This window comes from Dioscorea cayenensis, chromosome 4 (assembly GCF_009730915.1).
Source record: "Dioscorea cayenensis subsp. rotundata cultivar TDr96_F1 chromosome 4, TDr96_F1_v2_PseudoChromosome.rev07_lg8_w22 25.fasta, whole genome shotgun sequence".
Taxonomy (NCBI): Eukaryota; Viridiplantae; Streptophyta; class Magnoliopsida; order Dioscoreales; family Dioscoreaceae; genus Dioscorea; species Dioscorea cayenensis.
In genome coordinates, this window is record NC_052474.1 from 20,056,138 (window position 1) to 20,067,827 (window position 11,690).

Consider the following 11,690-nt stretch of genomic DNA (forward strand, 5'->3'; position numbering starts at 1 on the left):
AAGCCTAGAGCGACTCCAAGCGTTTAAGTTGAACCGAGAGTGAGAAAAGGCTTGCATAGGATTGCCATGGGGAGAAAAACACCAAGCCTCATGAACCGCAGAATGACAACCCACGTAATCGAGCCAAAAGTTTTCAAAACGAAAAATCTTATGATTTTGAAAAGATTGTATGCAAACGAAGAGAAGAAGAGGGGAATGGTCAGAAAAAGCACAAGAGAGGTGTTTTAAATTATAAGATATGAAAAAAGAGTTCCATTCCACATTGACTAAACACCGATCCAATCTGGCCCACCGACGGGCAGACCCAGACTGATTGTTGCTCCAAGTGAATTGGGAACTTGAGTACTTAAGATCAAGCAAGTTATTACTTTCGACAAAATTCAGAAATGACCTAGCTTTACGAATGTAAGAAGAAAAAAAGCCAACTCTGCGCTCATGCCGAGCGAGAATAGCGTCAAAGTTCCCTAAAATAAGCCAAGGGAGGTGTAAAGTAGTGATTTTAGACAACTCATGCCATAAACAACACTGGTTGTGCAGATGATAAGAGTTATAAATCACAGAAATAATGAATTTTTTTGAACAAAGGAAGAGATCACAATGTGAAAGATCCTTGCGAGAGGCAACAATTGGGGTGACATATCCAATAGATTTATTCCAAAGCACAATGATTCCTCCAAAATACCCATCTGCCAAGATCGAGGCCCAATCCTAATTTTGAGGGATCTTGTTGCAAAAACGCTCAACACGTCCCAAGTTTGCCTTGGTTTCAAAGAGATAGACAATAAAGGGATTGTGAGTCCGGATTAAATGAAAGACACGAGCAGAAGTATCTCGCGAAGAGATACCTCTATAATTCCAGCATACTATTTTGGCAGAAATCATGAAAACTATAAAAAAAAAAAAGGAAAGGGGACTTCTTGATGTGGAAGAAAGATAGAACCATCAACTGAAAGGGGAAACTCCTAGTAGAGGCAGGAGCTTCCTTCCTCAAGTCTTCCCTTCTTATGGGAAGAGATCACAGGGTGAGAACCTTTTTCTTACTAAAGTCTCTCGTCTCGCTTCTTCTTGGAACTGGTCAAGCGTCACTGAATTGTCCGGACCTTCCTTATCTAAAAGGATGTCATCATCCTTCTCCGACAGACCCTCTTCCTGATTGTTATCTTCATCCATACCTTCTTCTTCCAATGCGGCAGAGACACTGTCCACCACCGTTGAGCGTAGGTCTCTAGCTTCACTGGGGAGAGGAGGAGGAGCAAATACTAAGGGCGAATGAAGAATGGGAGGTGGGGAGTTTGATCGATTGAAAATGGGTGATTTGCCTTTTCCTGGAGAGCTGTGAAGAGTGATGGTGGGATTGGAGGATTCGTGCGGTCGCGTGAGCGAGGGGGCAACCACGCCTCCTTTTCCTTTTTCAATGGTCAGATTTGGAGGATTAGCGTCCTTGATATTTTCCATCATGTCACATGCGGGAAGGCCCATGCACGAGTCACATAATAGGCACGTGTGTCCCACCTCGACCTTGAGCTCTATCTCACTGGCGTAAGACCAAGAGCTATGGGCCAAACTCCGTCTCCGGTGGTGAATTATGTATATCCATTGTACTTTTCGGCATCAGAGGATCCGGGTGAGGCTCTGCAACAAGATCAGTTTGATTAACGATGCTTGGATTTGGACGAGGACTAACCGCCTACTCTCATTTCTCATAAGAGGGTGGAAAATACCTCCATCCTCAGACACCACTTTCTGAGGGTAATTGTTGTTGCCATGCCCAACCATTCCATAAGTGTAACAAAAGGTTGGTAAACATACGTATATCACCACAACAAAGACACAGTGCAAGTCATCACTGATCCAGAACCCTTTGTTAAGGGGTTTAGACAGATCTATCTCTATGCAAACACATGCATACTTGGTTCTAATTAGGAAGGTTGTGAGTTCATCAATCCTAAGGAGAGTTCCCAGATGGCTAGAGATGGTTTCAAGAGTTTCACCTCCCCAGAACTCAACTGGTAAATTATGGAACTAGACCCAGATTGCAGTTATGGTTAGTTTGTCGAACGTTGGTTCAAAGTACGGTTTTCAGGGAGATAGCTACAGTATTATGCCGTTTATAGACCAAGGTCCCTCCTCCAGGAGTCGTTGCATGACCGTATGATTCATACATTAGATCAAGAGGAAGCCGTTAGGAAGATCGGAGATGAAAACTTCCCCGATGCCTTCCTATTTGTAGATTAGAGCAGCTTTGACTTGATCGAACGGGGGAGGCTTCCCGAAGAGCTTTCCATAAAGGGTGAACTGGAATTTCATGCGGGCTCTTGCCATAGCTTCATCATCTATGTAGATAAAATTGGTGGTAGAGTCCTTCATCTTGTTTAAGATGATGAGGTTGTGTAGCGGAGAGCTATTCATATTCTGGTTGCTCACTGAGGCCACCTGAGCCCATGACAACCGAGGAGGCTGGCGATTCTGCGGTTCGAAAGGTTGTTGCATATTTGTTTGAATGTTCTTTTTCATGTTCACATTTACAACATATTCAATTGTTCTTGGTTCCTATATGTTTCCTTGTTGCTCATTATCATCTTTGTATTTTAAAATGTTTAATATAACTGTCACTTAATATATAATCTAACTATCTAAGATGTATAATTATTTTATTTATTTTCCACCGACCAACATCATCAGGATAATGAATGGTATGTAGCTTATCAAGCTGTTTAAATTTTGTCTTGTTGCTTTAAAAACCATATGGATTAAAAATAGATTAGATATGTGAAGTTGTTGTCATATTACACATTATAAAAATATATAAATAAAATGAATTATACACAACCTACAATAAGTACATTGCACATTCTAAACACAGTTTTTTTTTTAAATGACAAATTTTGTCAAAAGAACAGACATATACAGTTGTGCATCAGTTATAATGGCTAACAATTTTTCAAAAATAAAAACCCTTTATCATGCAATCCTGAAAGAAAAAAACAACAATGTTTTTTCCATAAAAGGCCCACACTAAGATCATTTAAAATAAACATATGTTTTGAATTATATACTAATTGATAAATCATTATCACTTTTTACAATAAAATAAAAATAAAATAAAATATGACATCATATTAAATATTTTAAAAATAAATAAATATTTAAATAGTAAAAAACACATAGGGCAAAAATCATTCTTATTTTTTAAAAAACAAAACCTATAAAAAAATTGTAACAATTTTTTAAAAATTAAGTGGGATTTCATCCTCTCCCCAATCTGAGGTCCAGAGTTCACATGTCCCCCCAAACTCAAAAATTGAGATCTACTAACCATGAATTAATCCACTGGTAACTACCCGTATTTGTGATTGAGAGGTCTCGGGTCCAAGTCTCTAATTATAATTCACTTTCTGAGTCTTTTGTGAGGTGTCTGTGTGATGAAATCTTTTGTTCTCCCCTCCAAGATTATATGACGGAGAGTTTATTTTTAAGAAATCAATTAAGCCATCATAACTGGTGCACTTGCATACTCGTTTGTCCTTTTATTTTATTGTTTGTCAAACTTTATCAATTTATTTATTTATTTTTTTAAGAGTTCATGATTCCTCTATAGTTATAAAATTAAATAAATTAATTAAAAACTAGTGTTATATATTTGATGTAACTGAGATCTCATAAAGGCTATAAATGGTGGGACAAAGATACAGGTGGCAGTGAGAAATAAATCTTGCTCTCAAAAATATAAAGATTTTGGTCTTTGAAATTCCAAAAACAGACTGGAAGTAAATTATTAGTGACATGTATCACATGCAAGGGTGGTCCTCCATTCCCCATCGCCAACCATTCAAAGAAGCTATGGACCATCCATGCATGATAGACCAACAAAATTAAGACACATTCATTTCAAAATTTCTACTCAAATTAACACATTGTACATCATCATCATCATCATATGATAATATCATAAGAAAACTAAATCAAAGAAGAAGAACAACTAACAAGAGACTCAGAAGATTGAGAAAAACTACTACAACCTGCTGCTATTCTTGTACTCTCACTAACCTCCATCACTGAACTCTTGAACTCAAACCTTATCTCCTTCATCATTGCAACAACATCCTTCATCTCCGGTCGGTCTTGCGGTGATGGATTTACGCATAAAAGCGCAATGCCTAACACTTGCAGCATCTCTTGTATCTCCATATCATTTTGGTTTTTTCTCAAACACTCTTCGAATAATTCAACAGCCTCATTGACACCTTTTCTCACCTCCTTCCTTACCAATTCTACAATGTGCCCTCCTCCCAGTATCCTTTCATCGGTCGGCTGAAGCCCTGTTAGTATCTCCAACAACACGATACCGTAACTATACACATCGCTCTTCTCCGTGATCCTTAAACTGTAACTGTATTCTACATATATATATATATAACACATTGATAATTATGGTCTATGTGAGAACAGAGATATATTAAAATGCCAAATATATTTCAACAATCAAGACTCTTACCGGGAGCAATGTAACCGAAAGAACCGGCGACAATGCTGTTGAATCTCGCTTGCTGTGAATGCTGATTGAGTGGTTTTGCTAGGCCGAAATCAGCGATGCATGCTTCGAGTTGTTGGCTGATCAAAATGTTGTTTGATTTGATGTCGCGGTGAATTATCGGTGGATTGCATCCGTGGTGGAGATATGCTATGCCTTGTGCTGCTCCCAATGCAATCTTGTATCTTGAATCCCAATCTATAAACACTTTGCTATGATGAAGCAAATCATTCAGACTTCCATTGCTCATGTAGTCATAGATTAGCAATTTAGCATTGTTGTTTCTCTTTGAGCAGCAGCCAAGAAGTCTTATAATGTTCTTATGTCTGATTGAACTGAGAATCTTCACTTCGGCATTGAAGAAATCTCTCTCTGAAAACTGGCCTTGTTTGTGATCACTCCGTAACTTTTTTACAGCTATGGTTGGACCGGTCCTCGTTTCGACTCGATAAACAAGTCCAGAAGAGCCTTTTCCAATAACATTAGAATCAACTAATCCATCAACAACTTCTCCTGCAGAGAATGCTAGTTTCTGAAATGGAGTCAATTCCCATTCCCATAATCCATCCTCGTCTCCGTTCATATTCTTCGAGGAAGCAATAATTCTTCGTGATCGAATTCTTAGCAATGTGGCTATTGTTGCAAACAATGTAACTAAAATTATACTGAACACGAGGCCAAATATAAGTTTTCTTGAAGGATGATGACTTGCAGTAATCTTGTTTCTTCCGTGGAAGCACTTGCATAGTTCCTGATTACCATAGAAAGCGGAATCCGGTAGCTGATGGAAGAGCGTCGTGTCAGGGAGAACACCGGAGAAGTTATTGAATGAAACATCAAGTGAAATGAGATCATCGAGCTCCCCGAGCAGGGACAATGATCCTGTGAGCATGTTGTGAGAGAGATCTAGACTTCCGAGCTTCGATAGATTGCGAAATCCTGCAGGTAAAGGGCCTAAAAGATAGTTCCAGCTCAAGTTCAGCAGAATGTCTAATCCTAGGAGATTACTAATCTCATCAGGAATTGGACCAGTGATTCTATTGCTACTCATATCAAGAGATTGCAAATCAGTGCAAAGGGCAATGGATTTGGGTATCATGCCAGTGATGTAGTTTCCATTCAGAGCCAACTTGTTAAGGCTTTTGAGCTTCCCTAAAGCCTCAGGGACTGAACCAGAGAGCCTGTTTCTTGAAAGATCAAGCACATTGAGATGAACTAGTGATTCAAATGAGTTTGGAATCACTCCGTGAATCCTATTCTCATGCAAATCAACCATTTCTAGTTCAATGCATCTCCCTATCTCTTCCGGTATTTCTCCAGTAAGCTTGTTTTCTGACAACTCCAAGAAGGTTAAGCTCTGCAGAAATCCAATCTCTTTTGGTATCTCCCCGGAAAACTGATTGAAGCCTAGACGAAGCCTTGATAAACCGGTGCAGTTACCGATATCCTTCGAGAGCTCACCTGAGAAATCATTGGAGATTAGCATGAGCTTGTTGAGTGTAATTATGTTGAACAGAGAACTTGGAAGTGAACCAGTGAGGAAATTGTAGGAAAGGTCCATTGATTGGAGCTTTTCACAGTTGCCAATCTCAAATGGCAGGCTACCATGGAGCTCATTCTGCCAAGCAAAGAACTGAGTTAGTTGCCTCAATTCTCCAATACTCCTCGGAATTTCACCGGAGATCCTGTTGTTATCCAACTCTAATTGCCTCAAACTAGTCAAGTTTCCAATGAAAGCCGGAATTTGACCGGAGATGTTGTTGTATGAAAGCAAAAACACTTGTAACTTTGCTAAGCTTGAGAATGAGGATGGAATCTCACCTGTTAGAGAATTCAGAGAAAAATCCATCACTTGTAATGCTGTGCAGTTACCTAGTGATTCCGGCATGCTGCCGAAGAGCTCATTCCTCCATAACAACAGCTTCTTGAGGTTTCTCAGCCTGCCTAACTCCCCTGGAATCTCGCCGGAGATTCGGTTTTGGTAAAGGAAAAGATTCTCAAGAGAAGAACAATTGGAGATTTCTGCTGGAATCAATCCTGACAGATTCGTTGTGTAAATTGAAAGTGTCTTTAGATTCTTGAGTTTGCCAAATTCAGGTGGAATCTGTCCTGAAACTGAAGTATCTGCAAGTCCAAGGAATTCTAGTTCTCGACAGTCTGATATTTCTGCGGGAATGTCTCCAAATATACCGGCATTGCCACCGATACGAAAAGTTAACAGATTAGACAACATGCCTAGCTGCAATGGAATTCTGCCAAAAAGCCGGTTATCGACAAGTTCGATCTCTCTGAGCTGAGAACAATTGCCTAATTGTGCAGGCACTGGTCCATGCAACAAATTGGAATTCAAATACAAGAAGTGTAATCTTGAGAGTGTTCCAAGCTGCGGAGGGATAGTTCCAGTGAGTGCATTGAAGCTGAGATCAAGTGTGACAAGTGAAGTCAGGTTCAATATCGATGTTGGGATTTCTCCGGTGATATTGCACTTGTAGAGGACTAGTGTGGTAAGTGAAGTGAGGGAGAGGAATTGGATCGGGAATGTGGTAGGAATGCTGATGGATTTGATTCTGATTTCTGCAACTGAGTTTTGTGAAGAACATGTGATGTATGACCAGTTGCATGGATTTTGGTGCTGTGGATTCCATGAAGAGAATTGAGATGAATTGAAGGTTGAAAGCCATGAATGAAGTGAAAGGCCTTCAGAATTCAATGCAAAGGATGGAAGAGAAAAGAAAAAGGTTGATAGGATTGAGATAATGAGAAGAATTTTTTGATTGCTTTGCATGGTGAACAAGAAGAGAAAAGAAAAGGTGAAGGAAAAGGAGTGTAATAATCTATCTATACAACAAAAATGGTTGGTTCTATCTATTTCAGAAAAAATATATATATATATATATATATAATTTGTTTTAAGGATTTTTGGGGAATTTAGAAATGGAGAAGGAAATGAGGAGTTAATTAAAGAGAGTTTGTCTGATGCTTTTGGAGGTTTGCAAGGGAGAGAATAAGGAGAGTTTGGTGATGGTGTTGTTTTGTTTAGCATGGTCACCACAATGAGTTTGATGTGCTAACTCCTCCTCTTTCTTCTTCTTCTATGGAAGCTGCTTACTGTTATTTCATTTTCCACCTTGAGTGATCATGGAGAAGAGGATGAGATAAGACAACAACATACAGAGTTGTCTATTTTCAATATATATATATAAGAATAGTTATATTATACAATTTAAATAACGAAGTTATTAAAGATATGTTCCCCAAAAGTTAATATCATTATAATTATTGACAACATAGTTCACCATTTATAAAGGCATTTTATTCACTTCCCATACTACTTTAATATGCCTATCTTCCTTGACGTCATGCTTGTACATTGATAATTGATAAAAAAAAGAATTATCATCCTTTTAATATGAGGATGGTTCTTTCATATATATATATATATATAAACCAGTTGACTTATAAAAAAAAAAAGCATGAAAAGTACACTATAGGATACATCATAATAGAGGTAAGTCCATCAGAAGTGACACAACTAAACAAATACAATATAGTGACAATAAAAGAAAATGACAAGCAACTCTAGATGGGATATATAACGACTCACTAAGGACCCCATATATCTCTGGATTAACTAGCCAAAGTTTGATGTAGTACCCTCGCCTATGCCGCTCAAATCACCCGTATATAACTCTAAAAACTCAAGACTTCTCTTGATAATTCTTATTAATTCATTCGGTTTCAATCTTTTTTGTTCATGATTTGAAGACGGTCATAGAATAAACAAATAAGCAATCTTAATTATAAGATAAGCCAGAGAAAGTGCTTTTGAGTTAAAAATCCATGCATTCCTCTCTACCCAAATATTTAGATAATAGGCTTGGCCATTATGTCCCATATTTCTTTTTGCTAAGTCTTTGAGTTGAGACCTCAACGGCTCCCTTTAAACTATTTCTGATGTAACCATATGAGAAAGGGATATATCCATATTAGATTTACTATATATGTTCATGAATATTAATGGATAAAGTTTAGTTTTTGAGCACCATATGAAGTAATGAACAATAATAGCTAAAAAAAAATCAAAGAAGATGCTAATTGATGGAGGGATTTTACCAGATTGCTCTACTGATCAGGATTTTACCAGACTACTTCCAATTCTGAGGATTTTACCTGCACTACTAATCAAGAGGACTTAAACAATTGGCCATTAGAAAAAAATGGAACCTTCTCCATTAAGTCCTTCTACAAGATGCTAATTGATGGAGGGACCCGACATCCGCTCTACCATTAATTCTGAAAAATTCATTGTCAAGAAAAATTACGCTTTTCTGTTAGTTAGTTTGGGAAGACAAAATTCTCACTCTCAAATCTCTTCAAAAAAGCTTGCAACTAATACGGAACAGACACATGCGTTCTCTGCCACAAAGCTTCAGAAAATGTGGAACACTTATTTGTTAGCTGTGAATCCACGGACCGCATTTGGAATTTCTTCTTTTATACCTTCGGCTCACATGCGATTCTTCCTCCGATTTCTAAACTATGGACCTCTTGGTTACCATCCTTAAATTCTAGAAATCAAACTTTGTAAGACGTCAGTGCGAGAGCCATTATCTGGCATACTTGGCTAGAGTGAAATAACCGCATTTTTCATTCGACTATTTCACCTCTTTATTCTGTCATTTTTAAAGTTGCTAACACCTCCTTTCTTGGTTTTCCACAGATACTCACGCTCATCAACAATCTTTCTCTAAAGCCTCACAAAGGATAAAGCGTGCTATCAACTTCATGAGCGCAAGAGCCGCAGATCTTCCTGGCAAATCAGAGCACAACATGGATCAGGAATAGTCCCCTCCTCCTCGCAGCTTAGGCAGGCCTGTGTCTCCAGCTGGTTGACTTCGCCATTCTCATTGTCTCGTCTTTAGTTTCTTAGTTGCTCTTTGTTTTCCACTTGTCTCCCTCACCTCTGGTGAGGGTTATTTGTTTCAGTGTGTGCATATTCTTTTTTTTAATGCTTTTGTTGGATGTTTCGTTTTTGCTTTCTTTTTCAATAAATCAGTGGTTTATCCACTTTTATTAAAAACAAAAAAAACAAAAAACAAACAATAGCATAAAAATTTACATGAAAAACCCAATATATATAAAAAAAAAATTCACTAATAGAGGAGGAGAAATTCCGTTATATTAAATTGAGTATAACGGTGGTAGCCCACACTTTGCGAAAGTTACTCTCTCACTAAATAAAATTCTAACAAAAATATTTAACTAGACCTTAAATTTTATGAGTCTAATTCTAAGTTTAAATTTGATCCCTGCCATATATATATATATAATTAAAAAAATTACATAAATTTTATTAAAAAAAAGTTTCATAAATTTTGCTGTTAGTTTTTTTATTATTATTAGATCAAAAACAATTCGCATCACAAACTTTAACAAATATGATGATCTATCTTTTTGCCCCATTCATGCATCCAATCCCTTGTCCAAAAGACAAAGATCCTGAGATGGTGGCAATGGCCCCTGAGAAGAAGGGAGGGTAGGAGATTGCAGTCATAAAGATGAGCAAGCATGGTGAGGAATGGGAGAGGTTGAGGGGGCCATTCTAACATTATATTAGTGCTATCTGAGTGGATGTTTGTTGGAACCTTTTGCCTTTGAGTTGGACTATTCATTATTTATTTAGATTAATTAAAAACAGGGACCATTCTTGCATTGAATCCCACTCACATTTATGCTCCATATTCATCTTCATGTTCCTTGCTACCAATTCCATCCTATGCTTCTTTGTGTATATATATATATATATATATATATGTTAATTGAAACGGGCAAAAAATAATTTATTTAATTAGCATCCATATATGATCATGTTATAATAACAGAATATTAAACACTGTCTTCTCAAGCTGAGAGTTTTTTTTTTTACAAATATGACAAGTGTAATAATCGAGGTATGCGGCTTGTTGGTAAAAAGATTGAATTATATATCCGTTTCTACATCGAGACTTTTATAGCAACTTGTGCACAAGGGACCCCAACTGCCAATGCACAAGGAACACTTGCTCACATGAGAACGAATGTCTTATTAAGAATTTTTTATTAAAACAAATAATTTCTATAATTCATGTCTACATGTCTCTATATATATTATTGAAACGAATGTTTTATATTATTGAAAATTGTGTGTTGTGGCAGTCTATTGTAGTTTTCTCCTTTCTCTTTAATTAATGTGGTTTATCCACATTTAAAAAAAACAAAAAAAAATGGGGACAAGCATGAGTAGATTTCAAACCCTAAACTTGTAAGTAGAGAGAAAAAAATAAAATACCAAACTACCATATTACAGTAGTGGTATGTATATATATATATATATATTATTGTCTTTTATGTATAATTTAGGTTTAATACCCAAGTTAGTCCCTCTAAAATTCAAAATCGGCCCTTTTAGTCCCTCTATTACAATTTCAGCCCTTTTAGTCCTTTTATTTGTTTGATTTTGTAAATATTAGTCCGGGACCAACAGCGAGTTAGTTCTACTCGCTTTTGTTGGTCGACTTGGTTTTTATAATAAAAAAATATTAAAAAAATTATTAAAAAGTTAAAAATCATAAACGAGTGCGGATTCAAATTAATGGATCCGCATCCTTAACATTGAAAATAACATTTCCGTATCTTCTTTCTCCCGATCACCATCCTCCATCTCCATTACCGGCGAAACCCTCGACGAGAAGGAAGAGCCCGTTAAAAGCAATCATCAAGAGAGAGGGAGAGAGAGGAGAGAGAGAGAGAGAGAGGGAGAGAGAGGAGAGAGAGAGAGAGACCCCGTTGCCTACTGAAGCCTCTCGACGAGAAGGAAGATCCCATTAAAAGCAATCATCGAAAGAGCAAGTTTGTTGTTTTTTGTATCTTGTGTTAACTTTTCAATTTCTTGTTTAATAAACAACTACCTTGTAGTTCTTTTCATGAAAAAAAAAGAGCAAGAGAGAGCCCCTATATATATATAGATATATATATATATAGAGAGAGAGAGAGAGATGAGTCTCATTCTTTTATTCTCTCCACCTATGCTATATTTTACCTGGACTTGTTGTATTTTGGTTGTATTTAATACAACAATGTTGAAATCCAATGAAGCTTGGTTGTAGTTGTATGTTCAGAT

At 37.1% G+C, this 11,690-nt stretch overlaps 1 protein-coding gene across 2 annotated transcripts; it reads right to left on the reverse strand.

Moving 5' to 3' along the window:
- Positions 1 to 3,810: 3,810 nt before the first annotated feature.
- On the reverse strand, positions 3,811 to 7,451 carry LOC120258014 (LRR receptor-like serine/threonine-protein kinase RCH1). Of its 2 annotated transcripts, none has more exons than XM_039265350.1 (2): positions 4,496 to 7,451; positions 3,811 to 4,397 (listed from the first exon to the last, which is right to left on the reverse strand). In XM_039265350.1, the coding sequence occupies exons 1-2, from the start codon at positions 7,314 to 7,316 to the stop codon at positions 3,958 to 3,960; spliced, it is 3,261 nt and encodes a 1,086-aa protein (XP_039121284.1). In that variant the 5' UTR covers positions 7,317 to 7,451; the 3' UTR covers positions 3,811 to 3,957. The 2 variants fall into 2 exon arrangements, with proteins under 2 accessions (XP_039121284.1, XP_039121285.1); XM_039265351.1 differs by having other exon boundaries at positions 4,301 to 4,390.
- Between the last annotated feature and the right edge of the window lie 4,239 nt (positions 7,452 to 11,690).

What these genes read in the sequence shown, in the direction of transcription:
- LOC120258014 (XM_039265350.1), bottom strand. Translation starts at nt 7,316, where the DNA reads ATGCAAAGCAATCAAAAAATTCTTCTCATTATCTCAATCCTATCAACC. An exon ending in TTTCGGTTACATTGCTCCCG is followed by an intron (nt 4,398 to 4,495) that starts GTAAGAGTCTTG and finishes ATATATATGTAG; the next exon opens with AATACAGTTACAGTTTAAGG.